The sequence below is a fragment of the Gallus gallus genome, chromosome 5 (assembly GCF_016699485.2).
Source record: "Gallus gallus isolate bGalGal1 chromosome 5, bGalGal1.mat.broiler.GRCg7b, whole genome shotgun sequence".
NCBI lineage: Eukaryota > Metazoa > Chordata > Aves > Galliformes > Phasianidae > Gallus > Gallus gallus.
The window spans coordinates 9411895-9434283 of NC_052536.1; the positions used below are offsets into that span (position 1 = coordinate 9411895).

The window sequence follows — 22389 nt, forward strand, 5'->3', positions numbered from 1 at the left end:
TCATTCCTCTCTCCTCGTTTTTGTTTGCAAAGTGGAAAAAAGGAATTTATGCTGCTTGGTGATCTTGAAAAGTGCAGCTGGGTCATTAAAATATTAGATGTTTATTTGGGCACCTGGGAGTGGATTGGGAAACATTCGTCTACAGCAGATTGGAAGACAGACTGGTCCACTTCTGTATTCTTGAAGTTTCTCTGTTTATACCTCCTCATTCTCTTGTAGTTGGAAACTTCTATGGGAAAGAGCAAGATCAGAGAAATGGTAGAGGAAAGAAATAATGCACACTGTCCACCCACTGTAAATAAAGTGAGACACCGGGTGCAAAGACTCCATTCATATATAAGCAACAAGAGCAGCAAAACCAAAACATCTGTGTCTCTTCCATCAGTGACTGAAACTGCAACCACTGTGAGTCAGCCAGGATACATCTGTGAAATCCTCTGATGGCATGACACTGAATATTGCTTATCTTACATGCACTCATTGCTGATTTATAGGTAGTACGATACCTACCCAGTTTGCATTAGGAGCATATATATGTGCTGATGGTGGTCTGTAAATATAACAAGAGTGAAACCACTTCAGCTAAGTGTGAAATATTGCCTGTAGGAAAAATGCATTTCTTACTTACTATAAATTTTTTATGCAGAATATAAGAATGGAAAAAAATAATATATTTCCAAGTGAAGTCAGTCTGAGATTTGGTGCAAATGCATACTTTAATCCGTAAGTTTCAATATGTCATATTAGAAGCAGTACTATACAAACATAAAGATGTCTTCTAGTTGATTGTTGTATTAAGATGCTGAAGAGGTGTAGGTAAGTGGTCCCGACCTTTGGTGGTGGATGATGTTGAACACTTCCTTTTGTACCTGCCCCTCAGTCTTTGTGTTGAAGTCAACTCAAGAATGAAAGCTCTGAGGTAGACTGAGCACCTATGGAAAAGCTGTGCATGCATTAGAATTTATTCAGAGCTGTGCGAATGGAGAGCTGTGGTAGCAATTTGAGTGAAACAAGAAAAATGATCCAACAGGTCCTTCTGTTATGTTATGAAGAGGACTTTAAGATATTTAAGTTTTCTGCCTGCCGGTGTCACTTCCTTTTCTTTTTTTTTTTCCTCCTCACTTCATGTGAAAGAAGATTCTGTATTTTATCCTCCGCTACAGAATCCACATGATTTGTGTTTCCAGTCTGTGTAGTGCATGAGATGGAACAGATATAAGTAGAGAGACCGGGAATGAGGAGACTCTTCCATCTCAACAGACCAAGGAATTTTCTCTCTGATGATTTTCCCAGGCTTCTGCATAAACTCTAGCTGTGTGAACTGCCACGCACAGTGCAATGTGAAAACATACGGTTGGTTCTTGTGTGCTGCCCTACTGGGCCTGTCTCCTTCTCACTGAGTTCTGAAGGCACTCAACGCCAAATTCATCTGAAATGGGGGTGGGCATCAAAAGAAATTCCCCTTTAATCTGCAAATCTCTCTTCAGATGTTTGATGATGTCAGTCATTTTCATACTTCCAACGTCGTAATTCTGGAAGGAGCAGGAAGAGGAGCTGTGGAGGTGTGCTGTGAAAAGTTCATGTTGTTGGAAGACCACCTCATCTTGAGGGCTGCTTATTTGTCCTCTTTAAAAAAAAAAAGATAACTATAATCACAGGCAACCACTGTTTAAATCATAATTTAGGCCCGAGAGAGCAATGTTCTTGTACTAACCTTCTGTGTTATTGTTTTCTGAAATGCTATTTTAGAAACAAGCTTTGGCCTTATGTGCTTCTCTGGCTTAGATAGCAAAAATCATGGCAAATGGCTGCATAATTTCTTTCCGCATTCTGCATGGAAGTCTAAAACTGTCCACTCTTGTTTGACAGCAGCTTTCTGTGAGCAACCAAGGGTCCGAGATCCTTGCTTAAATGCCAACTAATGTGACGGGGTTGCATGTTAGAGAAATGCAAACTGAACAAATAAAATAAGTGAAAACAGTTTATAAAAGAGAAGAAATGTGACTTCAGCTGCTGACACACGTTAGCTTGCTGTGCTCTATTATTGCTGGCTGAAAATACATGGTTTTGCTTATCTTATAAGAGAGGTGTTCTGTATAACTGCAGATTCCCCACTGTGAAGGCCTTTCAGTGAGGGACATCCAACACTTGGCCAAGCATTGGCCGTACTTGCATTTACTATCCTCAGAGGCATCTTCAAGGGGTTGTTTTAAGCTCTGACTCTGTTGGCTCTAGACTAACTTTCACAATGATGTTTTGGCATAAGGAGTATAGTATGCTGGCATAAGAGAGGACTCCAGGCACCAACACAGTGCCTTATACTATGCCTGGGTATAAGACAAAATGCATTTCTGCTGAGTTCTGTAGTCCACATTTACGCTTGGATTGGAGCATGATTTGGCTTTCTTGGTGTAACAGCTATTCTGTCTTGATGCCCCGAATAACACTGTTTTGGTGCAATCATATAAGACAAGTGATGCAATGCAACGCTCCTATTAGTTCTGAAGGAGATCACCAATTTGCTTTAATTAGATCCACTTAACGCTAAATATGTCGTTTGTTTCTATAAAAGGAAGTAAAAAGGTTATTCCAAAGAGGGCACTCTTGAAAATACATTAATTTAGTCATCCGAAAATGTGTTTAAGGTTACTCATCCCTTCTCACGTGGTTGTTCAGATGCCTGATCCAAAGGACAAGTGAAACAATGGGGGGCTAGTTACACAAATACGAAGCTGTAGAGCAGGAGGTTGTCCTCAGAACTGTTTCCTGTAACCTGTAATTGGGTCTCCAAGGAAGCATAAATTACGCCTGCAGCTTGAGCTGTAGCTAATGCTCTGTGAGGATAATTATTCTGCTGATTGCTGGAGGAAAAAGAGCGAAGGAATAGGTGCAGCATGCAGACAGCCAATATGAATGCAGTGTGTGTGATAGCTCCACTGTTTGTTACTTTATGCTAATCAATTCTTAGGGCAATAATAAGTGAATTATCTGTGCTGGTTCATTTCCCAGACTACCAGCTTAAGGGCTCTTCCTGTTCAAACCTGGCCAGACTGGAGGACCTTGAAACAAGTCTGTGAACCAGGGCTTTAGGTATTGAAAGGGTCTTTCCTCTTCATTTGTATACATGCTGCAGACACCAGTTTGCACTTACAGGAACGATTGCTGCAAATCGTCTCCAGCTCTGTCACTTACCAATTAGATAACTGCATATAGGTGGATTAAAAACTTGAGGGCTCCCCAAAATTTTAGGTCTTTGTGTTTTTTACAGAGGAACTCTTGGTACAAGGGTCACTACCTTGCTGTCAGAGAATCATAGAGTCAATCACCAAGGTTGGAAAAGATCTGCAAGATCATTCAGTCCAGCCATCCACCTATCACCAGTATTTCTGACTAAGCCATGTCCTTCAGTACGACGTCTAAATGTTTCTTGAACGCCTCCATGGATGGTGACTCCACCACCTTTCTGGGGAATCCATTCCAGCAGCTGACCACCCTTTCAGAGAAGAAATTTTTGCTAATGTCCTGTCCACATACTTTCCCTTTGACAGAAATGAGTCTGCTTTGGCGCGTGAGTGACCTCTCCTGCAAGGGGTTAGGGCTCAAATGGTATCTGCCTGAGTGGGCTTTGGTGGCAGAGCGCTGTTGTTTTCCCGAAAGCTGATTTTGGATATCCCAGGTACGGGGTTGGAATGTTCAAGTTGGGTGTTTGTGTCTGACTACTGCACCCACTGTCTGAATTTTCCCCAACCTACTGTCTAGTTACTATTGGAAAGATGGAGGTGTAGGACTACATCTTCGCACCCCTCTGGTGATGGAGGTTCCTGGGAGTCTGTTCAATGCGGTCTTCAGCGATTGCTCAGTACTACCTGATAGCTCAGATACATTGGGAATAGCTCATCTGTGGTTTTTCCTGCGTATCATTCTGAAATGAGGTTTTATCCTGCGTGTCACAGTGCCACAGCACACAAATCCAACGTGAGTATCCTATCCTTCACAAATGCATGCCCACCTCATTAGTAACTATGTGTGATGTCACAAATAGTGATTTCTGCAGATTAAGAGCTAGGAGTAATGAACTTCTGAAAAAACAGCTTATGCAAACGCTGCTATCTCCTTCCTACCAGTATAGTTTACATGCAAACTCTAGGAAGTTTATGACAACAGCTGTTAGTTTTTTTTCTACCTCAAGAGGTTTTGATAGCAGTAATGGCCCTCATTTGGGCATCGCGATTGCATCATAACAGGATTTGGCTCCTGATCTCTTAATGTATAAACTCTGTTGTTTGAATGCAGTAATTCCACGTTGGATTGCTATTTAGATCCAGAAGTTGCATCATTCTCATATGTACAAACAGTGAATCTCTAGGGCTCCTGGCTACCTTTCCCTTCACCCACAGTGTGTAATAATAACATATGTAAGTGAGCTGTCTGCAAAGTACAGGTTCTTCAAACAAGCAAACACTGCTTTTTAGAGGCTGCGGTTAGGAAGTAAGGCAAGAGAAACACGTAAGGAATGGTCTGTGAAGTGCACCACAGAGTGAATGGTATTATGAGACCTGCTGCTGCCTGAATTTGGAAAAGCTCTACTCTTTCCTCCTGCACGCTGGCTCCAGGTTCTTCTGAGGACTAGGAGAAGACCCAGGCAAGAGAAGAAGGAGGATGCTATTCATGTCATCCGTGGGGTTTTTATTTCACTTCTTCAGGAAAAATACAACCAAGGCAACTTAGTGTGTAGCTAAGTGACTGGCTATCCTGAGGAACAGGTAAGGGGTTTCTAGGAAGTTGTACTTTACTGATGATTTGCACTGCAAGCATAAGCACGGCAAGGTGCACTCGCTTTGTACTGTTGAAGTAGCTGCTGCTTGTGGCTCTTGCTTAACATCTATGTAAGATTTGCTTAATTGCAGGACAATTGCTTCACAAATTATTCCGTAGTGCATTTATGATGCCAAAATGTTATTAGACTCTTGAGAATTTATACTGAAAGAAGTTGGGAATTTCCAGGGAGCACATGTTTCTGTTAAATGGAAAAGGCATGAAATGAGAAGTACAATCAGATGCACCGTTATGATCTTCAATGCTTCTACATTCAGGGAATCCTTCCTCTGTGTTTCCAGTGGAGTCTGAAGCATAAAATGCAGTATTAGGAGATGGGAAAAGGTGCCTGCTGGCCTGTTCTTGTATGAGTAGGAAACTATGTGCAGTACTGCCATGGTGTCCCTATTATTTTGTCTGTTAACTTATAGTGTTTATTCTGTCTTAGATTGGAGGTCATTGTAATTCAAAGTTATTTGGCTATTTGAGGCATGCAATCAAAGCAACCATTTGGTGGTCTGCAGTGGTGATTCTGACACAGTGTTTGACCTGTCTGTGTGGGACTTGCTCTGTGCAAGTAGCATAACTAAAATCTCAGATATGGGGATAAATTGTGACATAGCATGCTGGGCATTGCTTTTAGACCCCCCCGGGGATTAATCAGCAGTAGCCTCATGTAGCCCTGAAATCTTTGTGGTTTTAAACTCCTTAATACGATTGTGTTTCTTAGTATGCACAAGGAGGCTTTTGTGCAGAACTAAAAGCCACACGTGAAAAATATGTTTTCTTCAGGTGGGAAGTATTGAAGTTTTCTTTAAAGAGCACTAAAAACACCATATTGCCTGTTCTCCAATTGATACGTTCTTCATACGCTGTGTTTTATACTTTGTTGGCTTGAAACAGATTAGCACAATTTAAAGTTCATGTGAACTAGCCTGAGGCCACGAGCATTACATTAAATATCATTCAGTTGGTATAATTTAGCACTCTGTGCTGACTGGGTAGTGCATTGAGGCGTAATAAACTATGTAACTTCAATATTTACTTTTTTTTAACCATATGTGGAGGACTGACAGAAGTTGTCCTTGCTGTGGCAAAGTCCTGAGTGCTACCTTTGTTTTCCTGTAAGTTGTTGTTCCCAGAACTAATGCTTTGGTGCTCACCTGTGCGGTGTGTCAGTGAAGCCGTCACCTGTGATGGCCGTGCACCCTTTCCTTCAGAAAGTAACCCACTGAGAATTTCCTCTTAGGTCAGTTTGTGGCACATTACGCAGCTCAGTGTGGAGGCTTTATCTCTGTGTTAGCCAGATCAACGGCTGGCACTGTTTGGGCAATTTCTGTTACAGATGTAAGAAACTGGTTTGGGGTCTCAAAGGGCTAGAGGCAATTCCCTGTGAAGTCACTGGATGGTTTCCTGTCAGCTGCACCAAGAATTAGGGCATGTCCCATGAGACTTATTTGAGAGGCTGCTTGCGCAGTAGGTATTTTGCTTCCCAGCTTATCAATCAAAATGTATTTGCCTCTTTATTTCTGTGACTGCGTTGCTTTGTAAGGTGCTCGTGTGGCAACTTGCCCAGTTTCACTTAGGAATTAGTGCTGCAATTCCCTGGCACTTGAGGTGCACACAATTTGCAAGGAGCTGGGGGCACTGTCTGGATGCTGCATCTTGTCTTCAGTTCCGCAGTGCTCCTGCTGTTAGATTTCTTCAGAGAACTGAGCTTTTAATGGAATGTCTAAAAGACACACAGTCATAATTTGGGAAAGCATGAGGTGGTTATTCTGTGACTAACACAAAAGCATCCAGTTGTCCTAGGGTGTAACATATGAAGGCGATTGGCCACAAAGGTAGTGGGTAGATAAGATAGCCTTTTAGCTATGCTCCTTACATTAAGGATGCAAAGGAGAGGAAGAGGTTGAAAGCCTTCTACAGCTTTCTGCATTGTGAGCATCTTTATCAAATGGGTTCCTAACCTCTTTGTAGCTCTGCCATTAGAATGCTCTCAGATGAGGTTCAGGTTCTGTACCCAGGGGATGAGCACAGCGTTGGCAATTGCTTCCATTGCCCTTTCCCTTGGGGTGCCCAGTAGCTGAGTAGCACAGCCAGCTGGGGGCTCATGTGTACAAGAACACCGATGTACAAAATGCATGGTGAAAGAAGGGTGAGGCAGGCAGTAGTCTGCTACCTGAGCCCCCGAATCACAGCTCGGTTGTAAATGCAACCTTGGAAAGTAGCAGGCAATATACTTTTGCTTTTCTTACAATGGTAAGGCTAAAAAGGCCTAAACCTTGTTGCAGCAATTCTTTGTAAGAAGTCCTCCTTCATGGGTCATGCAACGGAACTCAATGTCTTTTCAAAGCGTTATGAAAGAAAGTGAACGTAGTCAGGTATCTGACTACAGGCTGATTTTGTCAGCAGTGGTAACGTAGAAAGGGTTTGTGGTTTGTGTGCCTCTGATAATGGGATGTTCTGTTGTTAAAACAGCAGTAGCCCAGCTCTGAAAATGGGGGGCAGGCAGGGTTAGAACTGTGCTTCTGGTCAGGGACCACAGGAGCTGTACCACAAGGGCAGGTAACACCAAGCGCCTGGAGAACATCATGTCTGGTGACCGTCTCATGTGAAGAGTAATAGGCAACTTCAGATTCAATTAGTCTACAAGCCACTCTCCTTATTTAAAAGTAACTCTAGTCAAGGAAAGAGAACATCCAACAGTGTCAGTCTAGTAGGAAGTTGTCATTGATCTTTCCTTTAAGAACTTGCCTGAGTGAGTTTGTGTCGTTTAGCCATGGAAAATGCTGCTATTTGTTACTGTCAGTGATCACTTGACCAGGTGAGAGTAGCTCTGAAATTTTGTTCTCAACGGAATGGCTAGAGTTGGATTTAAAAAAAAGATTTGATAAGGTAAAAATAGACTGACAGCACAACCTCTAAAGGTAGCTTGCTGAAAACTGTGATCGAAATGTGCACTTCCCTTCTCAAAAAAGCACTGGACCATCTAGTAAATATGAATGCCAGCCCCAGAAGCCCAGGGATGAAGCAACTGCATGACTGCATTTTTGCATCTCTCCTATGGACAACATCTTAAGCTGCAGTGTTAGTTCCCAGCCCAGGCTAACACAAGGGTTTATCGCAGTTGTGTATTAACTAATGGAGGTGGAGCTAGGTTTTGCTGCTCGCATTGCATTCTTTGCTTCAGGAATGTCAGTAGAACATGGCCCAGTGTCTTTTTGTCACTTGTGGATTTGTTGTAGTAGAAGTCTTGTAATTCTGGCTTCTATTGTTGAGACTTTTTAACCTTTATTCTGATTTTTTGCTTCTGCTGACAGCCTGTTACTTCCCTATGGCTTCAGTTGGATAGCATGGCACAGTGTAAAAGTGATGGGGGGCAGTATGTGTTTTATGCTCTGGTGTACCTCTGGTAATGCAAAGCTGGTTTAGAAGAATGGTAGCTGGTATCAGAATGCACGGGTATGTCTGTCACAAGGGTATGCAGCTTAAAATGTAGCTCAGTTTTTGTCAAAGTTGTAAGCCGTGATGAATTCATGGCAATCTGCACTTATGGATATCCTTAATAAACATTGAGATAAATCGATAAATTACCTGAACTGTGACGTGTACTTCTAGGGATTTTGTTTTGTTTTGTTTTCCATATGTAGCTAACTGGATCTAACCACAAGTATCTTAAGGCTTGAAGAATACCATGGTTTCCTGCAGCGAAGTGTTGGTGTGATGTAAAAAAAACCAACAACAAAAAGGCCAGCAATACCTAAGTGTGATTTCTGTCGTTTCCTGGTTGACATTGCTGGTGTGCACTGTTATATTTGTTTGTGTTTTCTTTTTCTTATTTATTTATTTATTTATTTAATATAGGTATTCTTTCTTGCCTGGCGTGCAAACAGACCTGTTTTGCAAGAGATGTAGTTGAAAATTGCTTTCTCAAGGATTTTCCCACTGCAAATTCAGCTATGGCAAAGGTGAGTGAAAACCACGCTATAGGGTGCCTTGGGAGTTGTTAAAACACTCCCAGACTGACACTGTTTGACAAACAGAGCAGATCATGTTGAACAACAGAATCTTGTGTTTTGCTTCTGCAGACTGTAAGTGCATCACTGCTAGGGATGGACCTCCTGCCTTCATAGTACTCTTCTAACCTTATTTTGAAGATTGACCTTGACTGTAATTAAAAAAATATACTGATGCTTGTGATATAGACTGAATCTGTGACAATTTATTTTTATTGTGTATATTATTATTATAATTACTGCTTACACATATAATTACTGTGTATATATTACGTATTATCTAGAAGATAATGGATTTCTTGGGTGCCTCATTATCCCCTTTCAGCTCTCAACACAAAGTAAACAGAAACAAAGGCTATTGGATGAATGGGTACACCAAGATTACCCATTAGATCCTGTGGGAGATTACTATTTTCTGATTGTTTTAATGATAAAAATCACATTGTATTTTAATGTTTTTTGGGGGGAATGGATGTAAAACATAATTGGAATACTTTTTCCATAATATATGATGGAAGATCTGTCTTTCCAGTCCTCCAAACTCCTGTGGGTGCAGCAATAATTTGTCAATTATGCCCCATGCAGAAGGCTTCAGACTTCTTTAAGTTATGTGAGTGACCCATTGATATAGTTGCAAGCAAGTACAGATGGGCTGTACATCTTCCCTGTCCATCATTTCCATGTTTCATTTTCTCCATTTTTAAAATGGAAAGAACACGTAATCTCATCCATGGAGTGCTCTAGGGGAATTCAGAAATCAAGGTCAGCAAAGTGTGTGGTCATCTACAGATCTACGGGGCTTGAAGAGTGCCACGTAACTTTAAAACAGAATGACATATTCACATATTCTCTGAAAAGAGCTAAATTCAGAGGATACTGTTGAATATGTAGAATGACCTTATTGTAATGGGATTTCTTAATTACTATGACTCACTTCATTTACCTTTCAATGAGAGTTGGTGCAGGAAGGAAATCAAATGAGAAAATCTATTATCTTCAAAAGCATTAGATTGGTTTTTCAGACTTTTGTTAAAAGAATGTGCTTTTTCTTTTTTTTTTTTTTTCCTGTTCTGTAACCCCTTAGGAGTCCTGTGAGCAGTTCAGTAAAGCAGAATTCTCAGTGGAGCACTGGAGGACCCCAGAGGGCCTTGGGAACCTTCTAATAGTTTTTGGCTTTCTTCCTTTTTATTGACATTCATGTGACAGAAAGCTTTGCTTACTGTCCTTTAAACACCCTCCTCTTAAAACTAGAGCCGTTTTCTTACTATCTATGCTATCAAAGGGAGAAGCACCAGCTCATCCAACTGAAGCACAGCTCAGCAGCCATCGTTTTCTTAACTTACCTGATGTTCAAATGGGAATCTGTCCAGGCCCATAACAGAGTATTTGGGTGCAAGATGTTTTTCAGTGAGTGACTCAAATATGATAGCATGTGCTACCTACCAGCTGCAGAAATTTCAGAAGTATGCAGTTCAAAGTCTCTTGCTTTGTCATTTCTATGTCATCAAATAACCTAACTCTGGGAGCTGTCTGTGCAGCCCCACTGAAGAGAAGGGTAAAATTCAAATGAATAAGAACAGCTTTTTTTGTTCCTCTTGTGGTGAAGTAAAACCTTTAAGCCAACCTTGAGTCTCAGAGTGAAGTGGATATGGGTGTTCCACTTAATGTTGATACTGTGGTTTAACACCAAGAAGACCAACACAGAAAGAGCTGTAATTGCTCTTCCCTTAGGATTTCTAGGGTCATTCTCTGAGACACAGCAAAGAGAACGTGTATATATTTTACTTCATCAGGGCCTACATGCTGAATGCATGCTATGTATGTCTCTTTGTGTTTCCCATCAGATTAGCTGGGGTCCAGTTGTAACAAACTATATTGAAGGTAAGCTGATGGACAACAGAAGGGACGCCATTGGAAGTCCCTTTAACATCTATTAGCTGCTTTATAAGCTGTGATAGTAGCAGTAATATTCAGGATCTATGTGTAACTACAGTAGGTATTTTGTAACCGCATACTTCATGTTTGCATCTGATGATAAACTGGTGGCAAAGCTTTTATGCTTTGATGGTATAATTACACCACTGTCTCCACTCTGCCCATTAGTACGTTAGTGTTAAGAGTTTTCAAATAAGGTATTTTATGCCTTGTGCAAATCCTTTTTAAGTGAGAAGTCATTACGCTCTTGAAATAACTCCTCAGTTCATTCTGGATGACAAAGGAATCAAATCACCCACCTCAATTACACGCTGCTTTATTCATTTCACCCTTAGGGACAGTTCCAGACAACATGGCCTATATAACAAAAGGCGTTTCCTAAACTGTTGCATCAGTAGAGATGATGGTTAGTTACAAGTTTGGGTTCAGCTGATGTTCCCGTGTCTGTCTTATGTTTCCATTTCACCACAGTTGATATCAATGTGTAAACTGATCTTGGGTTTGGTCAGCTCTTTGGAGAGTAGGGAATAAGTTTTGTGTTAAGAATATGTGGGTGTTTCTGTATTGTTTTCTAAACTGCATTATTGTTGGGCTGTTCTACAACTGCACTGCATCATGTCAGTGGTTCATACGTTACAACAAATAAACTAATTTTAAGTAAAGCAATGTAGGTTTAGAGTATCACTAAAGTAGTGATACTAGATATATACTAGAGTATCACTATCTGAAGCTGCTCCAATTTAAATATGCAATTTCATATCAGTGAAAATAAGGAAACATCTTCCTATCTCTATATACCTAGAAATACACATATGTGTATGTTGGGGTTTGTGCGCTACTGATGCGTTACAGAAATCAGTATAAAAACAGTAAGAGAAAGGGATTACGAATCCCATCAGTCATTTTCAAAAGTAACTTTCCATGGCCCTCCTTAAACTGAAATCAGACAAGTCTTATTTTATAGTCTCGTGCCTCTTCTGGTTCACAAGGAGCAAGTCATTGTGGTGATTTATTCTGGCCTCGTGTGTGACACAGACCCTAGGGTTTTGGCTGAATCGTTCCTACACTTTGTCATAATCACATCTGATTGCACTCGAGCACAGAAAGACAACCAATGTGATTTAAGAGCTTTGGATCTTAATTTTATTCCATTCCCTTTTGCAGCAATAACCGGATTCCTAAAATCTCTCAAATCACACTGATCTAAGGAAGCAAAATAGGAAGCTTACCAATCTAACTCAGTCTGTTTCTACAGGCTGATTTGTTATCCTTGTATTGTAACTGCACTTTTTGTTCTTAGAGCTGTTCCATGTGTAAGGAGAAGAGACCTGCTCACAGTCTCTGTACGAGCTGCAATAAGTGGCTGTGCAGCACATGTACAGAAGAGCACAGGCATGGCAAGGAAACTGGGGACCGCTTCCTGTCTGTATCCCTGAAGGGCTGCACAGGTACTGAAGATGCACTTGAATGTTTATATTCCATCTCATATCAATTATTGACTTGAAAATGGAGCATTTGCAGGCTCTGTGCCAGAGACACTGATCTCTGCAGGAATGAGACTTACAGTGTCAATGAGAGATCATTTGGATTTTCTGTAGCTTTAAGTGTCTGAACTTGCCACAGTCAGCCTTCCACGTTATTTGAAAAATTTGGATATTTGTGTTTCATGGAAACAGTCTGTTCCACATATTTTTCAGTCTGTGGAGTGCTGGGCTAGGGTTTGGTGGGCTACCAGGCCAGCTGGCCTCGACTCTTCAGTATTTCGGTCTCATTTGGGTGATTTCTTTAGGGAAACTGCCATAAAGCAATTGTCATGTTTATGGGCGAGGTGTGGGAAGGAGAGTCCCAGATAGCAAAAGGCTGTGATTGCTGTAGGGTGTTCTATTCACAAGTGAAAAGCATGGTTTCTGAGTATGGTCAGTGTATTGCGATCAGCAATCACAAATGAAACCCACTGCAAATGTCTCATCCCTGTATAGTAGTAATCCACAGAGAGGATGGTCATCTCCAGTTGCTGCTCATTATTTTCTTTGCTTAGAGTAAGTATTGAGGCATATGCTAACCTAAACTTACAAAAGCGATTTGTAACCTAAAATAAGAGCATAGTAATTCTAAAGAATGATTCAAGCTTACACTTTGCTTTCATCTGAAGTTGCTTGTGCTGCCCTATCGCCCTTCTTTATAAGGAAACAGAACAAGGAATATACATAGTTGTAGCTCACTGCTTACACAAGTTATAATGTGTATTTTTGACTTTAGAATTTTGCTTACAGAAGCCTGTACTTCTTTATTGCCAGAGGTGGAGTTCTTTTAATTCCTGGCTGTTCATATGAAATATGGTTTGAGGCACTTCACTTGGCACATGATATGCCACTGACAAATAGAATGTTAACAGAAAGTGTAGTAATGATAATTATCATAGAACCACCAAGGTTGGAAAAGACCTCCAAGATCATCCAGTCCAACTGTCCACCTACCACCACCATTTCCCCACTAAACCATGCCCTTTAGTACACAATCTAAACTCTTGAATGCTTCCAGGGACAAGCACAGATGACATTTAAATATTGTCTAGGCCTTTTCTAGAGAATAATGTAAGTTGAAGACCCCTAGCCCCCCCTCAAATACCCTCATTGGATGGACAATATGTTTTTCTTCTTGAGCTGATGGCAAGATCAGAAAAGTGGTTTTGAGGCTCCATCTGTTTATAATTTCATTTCATGTTGAGTAAGCTTACCAGCTCATGTTGTTGATAAATGATAGTAAGAAAATCTACCTGTGGCTTAGTTGTGGTTTTGTGTGTGCCATGTAGATACAAAGATGAAAACTCAAACTAAAATGCTTTCTCATCTTTTTAGTCCTCAATTCTGTTCAATTCTAGCTTAAGAGTTCTGATCAAAATGTTTGTTCCTAGGAAGAACACAAAGGCTTGTGCCCTTGTTTCATGTCAGATTTGTTAGGGTTCAACTCATTTTAAAAGTAGAGGGTGTAGGTCTGAGCTTAGTATAACATAGGTTGAGAATACCATGGCTCAGTGGTAGTTCCCACTGGTGTATCACTTGAATCAGGGACTTGCTGGTGTCAGAGGCTCTGGGTCTGTGCTGTAATTAGATTATATTGATTTTTATCCTCAGTTTGCATTTGAGATCTCCTCATCTCTTAAATCTGACACAGAACTGAGAAAACACTAATTCCTCTAGGATGATTACAATTATCCAGAGACTATAAAACTTGCCAGAAAGAAAGGAAGAAAAAAAAAAAAGAAAAAAGATTATATAAGATGGTTATTAAGCTTCATTATATTTCCACCCTTAAAGCAACAACTTGTTATAAGCTGGAGTTTAATAGAAATAATTTGATATCGTGAGCTTGCATACTCTGCACGTGCTCAACACTTAGAAGGGTTTTTTCCAACTCATACTCAATTTCAGGTAAATATTATGGACTTCTTATTTTTCCTTGAATATATAATACCTGACCCCATATGGGAGGAAGAGCATCTATCTGCTTGCTTATCTATTAACTAATAATTAAAATGAAATTAGTGTGGTTGTGTTTGTGAATGTAATGCAAGGCATTTTGCTTTGCTATTTTTTAGAGTTTCTTAGCATTCTATTGTTGACTGCGTTCCTTCCTTCCTTCTAAAATAATTCTACCATAGAAAGGAAAGGAAGAATTGATTGTGTAGGAGAAGCACTTCTACTTTACATATCCACTGTCCATTCATAGTCTTCATCACATTACTCTCTAGAAAATCGTTATAAGAAATTAGAGCTTAATACCAATATCTTTTAGTTGTTGATGTTGTGTTCACAGTCAACATAAGTTTATGAAAAACAATTCCTCACAACTTTTTAAAAACGAAAGATTTTCTTGCTTCTACTGTGACTTCAAGTTTCTTTAATGTATTTGCTTTCCTATGTTTTACAGTGTGGTTTTGTTAGTTGGTTTGCAAGATCAGCACATTCAAAATCATGAAACAGGTACCCAAAATTGTGAGAGGGATTAAATATCGTGAGAGTCTGATACAGGTCTGATTATTAACTCCTGAGTCTCTTTGATGTGATCAATTTGTAGGATGTACCAGGAGGGAAAAAAAGCAAAACAAAGCACATGCACACACACACACACACACACAAACAAAAACCTCAAACCAAATTCCTGTGCTTTGTACAATCAAACTGTTCCAAGTTCTGAGTCTTTAGAAATAACATCAAGGTTTATAACCTTTATAGTTTGAAACTCTTTTGCTGGCCTGCAATAGCACTTCTGGTCAATGACATTGTTGTTTTATGTTTCTCAGCGACTGAAGAAGAAGCAAGTGAATTGCCCTTACTTTGTCCAGTGCACACTCAAGAACCACTCAAGCTCTTCTGTGAGACCTGCGATATCCTTACATGCAGCAGCTGTCTGCTGAAGGACCATAAGGAACACAGGTAGCAGACGTTGGTCGCTTCATGTCTTTTCCATGATTCCATCTAAAAGCATAGCTAATTCAGATTTAAGACTGTTCCATCTGCATTTCCTATCAACTGAAATTTCAGGATAGTTCAGCTTCATAGCCACAACAAACTCAGTTCCAGTGTCTTTTGCTCAGGGAGGGTAACATGAGGGTTACAGCCCCTACAGAACTGTACACTGTTCTCAGCACTGTGTTCCTTCCAGTTTGTTTTATCTGTCAGATACGGGAGTATCTTTGAGCACCATCGTAGAGCCATAGAATCATTAAGGTTGGAAAAGACCTCTAAGATCAAGTCCAACATGAACACACACAGTGAAAATTTCCCCTTCCTTTGCAGGTTCAGACATCTTGATGAAGCTTTGCAAAATCAGAGAGCTATCCTGGAAAATGTTGTAACTAAAGTGGAAGAGAAAAAAAGTGGAATTCAGGTTTCAGCTAAACAGATTGAAGACAGGTAACTGTTTTGCATTTATTTCAGAAAATGAGTTATGAGTGAAAATACTATTTTCACTGAATACAGATTACCACAAGTAAAAGCAGATACTATACTTTTTCTTGGAGGGTAGGTAATATGAAGATAAAACTATCAAATTTATGTTTGAATTATATCAGATTCACAGCATTGTAATGCAGGATTCCACAGTCCTTGTGAGGCATCTGCCAGCTAACTTCAAAGATTTCTTGTATAATCTGTTTCTGAACTGGAATTTGAAATAGTAGAAATAAGAACTATTTTAAAAATCATAGAAACATAAAATCATAGAATGGCCTGGGTTGAAAGGGCCATAATGATCATCTAGTTCCAACCCCCCTGCTATGTGCAGGGTCACCAACCACCGGACCAGGCTGCCCAGAGCCACATCCAACCTGGCCTTGAATGCCTCCAGGGATTCAAAAATAACTTAATTCTTCAAGAAATCTCATAACAAACTACGTTTCCAGTCAAGGCTACTATAAAATGGGAAGAGAAGTGTGGGAGAACTTAGAGGAAATGGTTCAACTTTCATTGGAGTTCTTTGTCAGCATTTAGATCAGTCCTTGTAAGAAATACCAACCAAGTACCAAATAAATGATATACCAGTTGACTCATCCAGGGATACGTATCTCTTCTCTGCAGGTTGCTTGAAGTAAAACATTTATACAAAAGAGTAGAAAATCAAATCAAAATGGCCAAGATGGTTTTGATAAATGAAATCAATAAACGAGCAAACATCCTTCTTGAACAACTTGAAGTAAGTGAGGCTAGTTTCTTTCATACCTTGGGAAATTAAACTAAATTAAAATTAAATCCCAGAGCCAATGGAAAGAATATAGATTCTGAATGTTATTGTCCCTTTGCTTATGTTTTCAAATACTTTTTTATTGCAGAATTTTATGTGGAATCAATGGTTGACAAGGATTTATGACTAAGTAGCAAAATGTTTGCTTATCATGTTAACCACCTCTTATAATGCAGTTATAGAGAAATATGTGCACAGTTTGAGAACTTAAAAAACCATCTTTTGATGTTAATGCTTCATTCGTCTAGCACCACACTTAGCATGTTTAGAAAATGATCCTTGGGTCTGCTTTCTGTAAAAGACCCTACATTTTTGACTGTTCAGTTTTTACGTGCCCAGTTGAAGTATATGTGGTAGAAATACCCTGTTGATGGTAATACAGCTGCTGTCTTTGTGGTCCCTGAATCATGAGTTGCTGGAAACTGGAAGGACTTTCTGAGGAACCACTGCATACTTCCCCTCTGTTGGCATTCTTAGGTCTTCTGTCTTACGTGCTCTAAGAGATGAGGAAGAGGTTCATGGGCAAATTCAGTCTGACTTCTACACTTCTCTTGTGCTACGTTTTTCAGCTAAGCCAAGGCCAGAATGTTGTAATTTGTTCCTGAATAAGTCATTTTTCTTCCTGAGTTTGGACACATCTGTTGAATAGAATTTGCTTTATCTCTGTGATTGATGGTTTAGAGATTCTAAATAAGAGCACACGTGCATGCTGTAACTCCAATGGTTGTGTGCATTATGTGTACTCGAGGGATGACAACTATCTCCTACTGTTCCACATTATTAACAGAAAATCACAAATGAAAGGAGGCAGAAATTGGAGCAACAGCTGCAAGGTGTTGTGGTTTTAAGTGCACAGGTTGAACACGTGCAGAACTTTGTCAACTGGGCAGTATGCAGTAAAAACAGCATCCCATTTCTCTTCAGTAAAGAACTGGTAAGAGCAATGCTTATTTTCTCAATAAAGTGAAATTATGCAGCGCATGTGAGAAATGTTTTAAGGATTTAATGTTTCTCTAGTAAAATCCTTTTCATGACCTTGTAATTGTTAATAAAATCATAATCCTTTGATTTGTCACCAGATTGTGTTTCAGATCCAGCGCTTGTTGGAGACGAACCCTGACACAGACATAGCTCCTCCTCTGAAGATCAGATTCACTTGGGATCCCTCCTACTGGAGTAAGCAGCTGTCCAATTTTGGTAAGAACAATGTAGTGTTCTTTATAGGCAAGTGCCCAAGGACAGACAAGACATAAATGTACTTTCCCTAAAGCAGTCTTCATTTTTTTTTTCTTGAATTGTGGTTTAGGTTCTATCTGTCACAGCCCTGAAGAAATGCTGTCATGACTAAAAACTCATGATTTTCCTCTATTAAAGGGCATCATTATTTATAAATACTACTCTATAAACATTGCCTGTGAATGTACTCTATAAATGTCAACTTTGTTTGCCTTAGAAAATCACAAAGTAAGAATACAACTACAAATTCAATCAAAACACTGTGAGAATGGTAACATTTTTAATTAGAATTACATAACGTGCAGCATAATTGGCTACCAAACAGCCTTAGCTTTTGCATGTCGCTTATGAAATGCAATTTTGTCCCAGCAAGCAATAACTCTGTAACTACAACACTGTGACCCTGCCAGTCCCGTATGGGTCCTTGGTTGAAATGGAGGGCTTGCTGTGACGCTGATGCTATTTTCTCTGCCTTACCCAGGGACAGCTGATCTCAGCTATGCTCATGCTCTTCAGATCTGTTAGCATCTCAGTGGCCATGGGACCTAAAAAGTGCTTAAGATGCTTACAATTAATGGGCACAAAGATGGCTTTAAGACACTGACTATGTCATATTGACAGTATTATTTATATAATGAATGTGCATACTTTCAGCTAATTTCCCACCAGCTATAAATTTTCCAGCTGCTATGGGTTTTTACAGTAAATTCAGTTTGGTGGGCAGATCGATGGTATAAAGGGTTGGTTCTCATCCCGTTTGAAGACATTTAAAACTAGAAGAGGTAAAACAGTTGCACAAGTGTTGTAGGGAATAATTTTCTCTCGGCTAAAAGCATGGAACAGATCAGTTCATAGGTCATTTCTATTTCTAGTTTTTATTATTCTTTCTTACATAACATCAATCTATTTTATTTTTTCTCACTTTAACCCCTAAAGCAATCATTTCTACCTGTATTTATGGATGAGAAAATGTGCTTGTAGTTTAGTGAAGAGTGGAAGTATAAGCCATATACACCAGTTAAAATAATGTGATTTGAGGGTAGTTTTTCAAAGCATGTGCTGGTATTTCAACCATGAGTTCCATAGACATCAGTAGGAGTTTAGTATGTTTTTAAATCACTGCAAAGTCCTGAAAAAAATTATAATCTTGAAGGGCTGTTTGGTAGGGTATGAGCCCATTTATATATGAACCAAAGATAAAGGAATGGCTGTCATTTGGAGTTCTCATTGTGTAAATTTGTCAAGATCTTAGAAGAGTAACTTTGCTGTTATTATTATTATTATTATTTTTTGCAGGAGGTTTCACTATGGAAGGTGGACACACTTCACATTCTGATGTCCTCCTGTGTGGAAATGTACAAGGGTTACAGACACCCTTGTATCATGGGCACTGTTCCCCAGTGTCACAGCTGGAGCCTATGAATAGCCAGCCACATCAGTTTCCCCCTGCCCCTCCGTGTCCTATTCCTGTGTGTTGCTCACACTGCCTCAGTGTACCTCACCCAAACAAAGCTCAGCCTTCTCACCAGAACATAAGCCCCCATCAGCATTTCCGACAGCCTCCCGAACTGCATCAGCAGCACTTTCCCCTGCAGTACAGCATGCAGCAACGTGACAAAGAGCAAAGGGGTGTTTCCCAGCCTCTCAAGCCATCACAATCTGAACTAGAGCAGCAGTCAAGGTCTGAGTCAGAGAATGGATCTGGGAGGATGGGAAAGCACTTACCATCTCAGCTGCAACAGACTGTGCCTCTGGGTTACGCCGTTGTATCACATGAGGCTCAGCAGGTTCACACAAGCCATCCACAGCCATTTCGCTCACAGACTGCTTTGCAGACATCAACGGTGCAAGTGCAGCTTGGCCATCTTCAGAAGATAAAGTCTAACTACGTGCAGCAGCCACCGCAGCAGCAGCTATCGCCAGCATCACCACCACCAAGTCAATATGAGAACGCTCACAAACAAGTCATGCAGCAGAGCCTGGACATAATGCACCACCAGTTTGAACTGGAGGAGATGAAAAAGGATCTGGAGCTTCTTCTCCAGGCCCAAGGGCAGTCCAGCTTGCAGCTGAACCAAGCTAAGCCACCTCAGCATGTTCAACAGACCATAGTGGGTCAGATAAATTACATAGTGAGACAACCAGCCCCGATTCAGCAGCAAATTGAAGATGAAGCACAAGTAAGTTTTAAAAGTCCTTTCCTGTTGTTTTTAGTCAGTGTAAGCTCAGAAATGAGGGACACCTTTAAGATTTCATGTAGGTTGAACTTTCTGTTGCCTTATCTATGGTAGTAATCAGCAGAAGCTTCGTGCCTCACAGTGATCTGTTCAAAACTTGATGTAAAGTGCTGCATAAATAACCCAGATCCTGAAGATCTCGCTGTCTAAAGAGACAAGGCAAGCAGCAGGTGGGAGGATAAAAGCACCATCATCCATCCTTTGTATGTAGGCAAATGAAGGACAGAACAATCAAATGGCTGACAGTACTTTTATAGCAAAGAAGGAGTAAAACCCATCTTCTGAATCTCAGTCCCAGAGATCCTGCCTTTGAAAAAGGGACAGTGCTTGATGGTGGGCATCCAAACTGTGTAAGGAAGATAAGGTGACAGTATACGAACGCTTTGAAACTCATTCAGAACAGTGAGAATTGCAGTGGAAGGGTGGTTGAGGTTTCCCATTCTGTAAACTCTGTGGAATTTCCACCTTGAATGACTTACCTTAGTACCTTACCTGGCTTTTGGAGCAGCTATGCATTTCAGCAGGTTTATTCATCCTTTTCTATGAATATATGAGAGAAATCTCTCTATATATATTCATTTATCTCTCCAGTTGAGTTACTTTGAATGCCTTTGTTATGTTTGCCTTTCCAGTTGTTTTTTTTTTCATGTTGTGTATGTTCTGTTGATGCAAGTTTGCTACTGTTTTTTACTAAGGTTTTGAAAACACTAACTCTTAATCTTGATTTCTAGGTCTGTGAGAATTCCACTGAACTTGATGCCCAGAAGCCCGCAGTTCCTCTTGACAGAAGCAAAATATCTTCCATGTCCCAGTCACTGGATGAAGAAGTCAGTGTCAGCAGTCACTCCCCTGGGACAACATCACAACAATCAACTTCCCATCCAGTGAGAAAGGTATAGAGAACTTTAACAAATAAACATGTGAATGGGAAAACATAATTTGATATTGAGTATAACGTGGCATTGGAATTTGCAATCAAGGTAAAAAAAAAATAAAATACAGTAAAAGTTGACAAATTAACTTGTAAATCTTGAGAGACAGTCATTGCCTACCCTGTGTGCATCCTCCACAAATGTGTATACACTGTGCTGTAGCCCAGATAGCAACAAGCTAGTGTTGTTTAGATATAGCTGGCATGACTGCTCAGCATGGACTGGTGAATAAATAGAATATCTTCTTCACAGAGTAAATTCTGTCCACTTCCTGTCTTTAGTGATTTAACTGTCCGGTCTTTCTCCTACCATACTAACAGCAGCTGAATTTGATGAAGGACTCACAGATTCTGATGAAATCCTAAAAAGGGTCCTTAAAAACAGTGGAAATAATAAGAATTGTTAGTGAAGATGTAGTGTCTGAAAGAGTTGTAACAATTCTGTTTTAGTCTTTGTGAATAAGCAGAAAACCCATAAATTTTTATATCTGTAGAATATTTTAGCATATGACATAGCCATCCTTTAATTCCTACACCCAGTGCTGGGAATCCCTAACTATTGAAGAGGCAAAAACAAAAACAGAAGAATTCATCCTTCTCAGTAGATCCTTGCTGGCTTTGAATACCGCCGGTGCATTTGAAGTGGGTGAACTCCCTTTTGCCTCTCCGTAGTTTGTTTAAAATACTCCAAACAGCACTTCATATTCTGGTTGCTCAAATCTGTTTGGTATTTCTGTGCATGACTCATGTTCTGTGCCATGTAGAAGTGTTTCGTGGATATATTTTCTTGAATTTTGTGCATGTAATATTGTGGAAGAACTTGTCTTTCCATGCTAGCCTAAGAGAAGAAGTTAGTTTATCTTGCTTTATTGACCCAACATATTTATGACCCTTTGGGGAATTGTACAGAGACAGAAAGGTAATGATCACTGAGGATATGAAAGTAGCATGGAAATCAGATTTGGAAGCCACAGTGAAATCTGCAGCTGCTAACTTAATCCTGTAAATGTAGTGGCACTTCTGGATTGGGCTGGTGGCATCACAACATTCTGAGCTGATGATGCCTTTTGTCTCTGAACTTTCACACATGGAAGCAGATCTCACTCAGCCTTTGACAGAGCACAGGAATGAGGAAAGCGACGTACACTGCCTGCAAATGGGCTACCTTTGCCTTAGGAAATGACTAAAAAAGGATGTGCTTAAGGCGTAAATAAGACCATGAAGACATACTTCTCTTGTAATGCAGACACACCCTCAAAGTTATTTGTGAAGATAAATTTTAATGCTAATGGATTAGCTTTTGGAGGCTCTTTCTATACATGCACCTTGAAGAAGCCATCCTTTTCTTCTGGACATACAATGGAAGATTTCTTCTAACAGCTGAAATGAGAAGTCAGAAATAGGGAAGAAAAATGAAGTACAGGTGCGAGAGATTAATGTAGTCTGATGGGAAAATGAAGAAGAAAATAAGAAA

The 22389-nt window shown here is 40.1% G+C and overlaps 1 protein-coding gene across 7 annotated transcripts in view; it reads left to right on the plus strand.

Moving 5' to 3' along the window:
- The window catches only part of TRIM66 (tripartite motif containing 66), a 45087-nt gene that overhangs the window by 4345 nt on the left and 18353 nt on the right, over window positions 1-22389 (plus strand). For 4 of the 7 annotated variants that reach the window (XR_001466552.4, XM_015286483.4, XM_004941392.5 and 1 more), the window contains 9 exons: window positions 8683-8786; window positions 12070-12217; window positions 15073-15205; window positions 15569-15685; window positions 16349-16463; window positions 17299-17445; window positions 17591-17708; window positions 19044-19927; window positions 20716-20877. Coding sequence is in view for 6 of the 7 variants with exons in the window: in XM_015286483.4 (XP_015141969.2) it covers window positions 8683-8786; window positions 12070-12217; window positions 15073-15205; window positions 15569-15685; window positions 16349-16463; window positions 17299-17445; window positions 17591-17708; window positions 19044-19927; window positions 20716-20877 (1928 nt within the window). In the remaining variant the exon portion in view is untranslated. Of the gene's footprint in view, window positions 1-422; window positions 4764-8682; window positions 8787-10678; window positions 10827-12069; window positions 12218-15072; window positions 15206-15568; window positions 15686-16348; window positions 16464-17298; window positions 17446-17590; window positions 17709-19043; window positions 19928-20715; window positions 20878-22389 lie in introns of those variants that run through there. The other 3 variants (XM_025151137.3, XM_025151136.3, XM_015286484.4) reach the window with 3 other exon arrangements.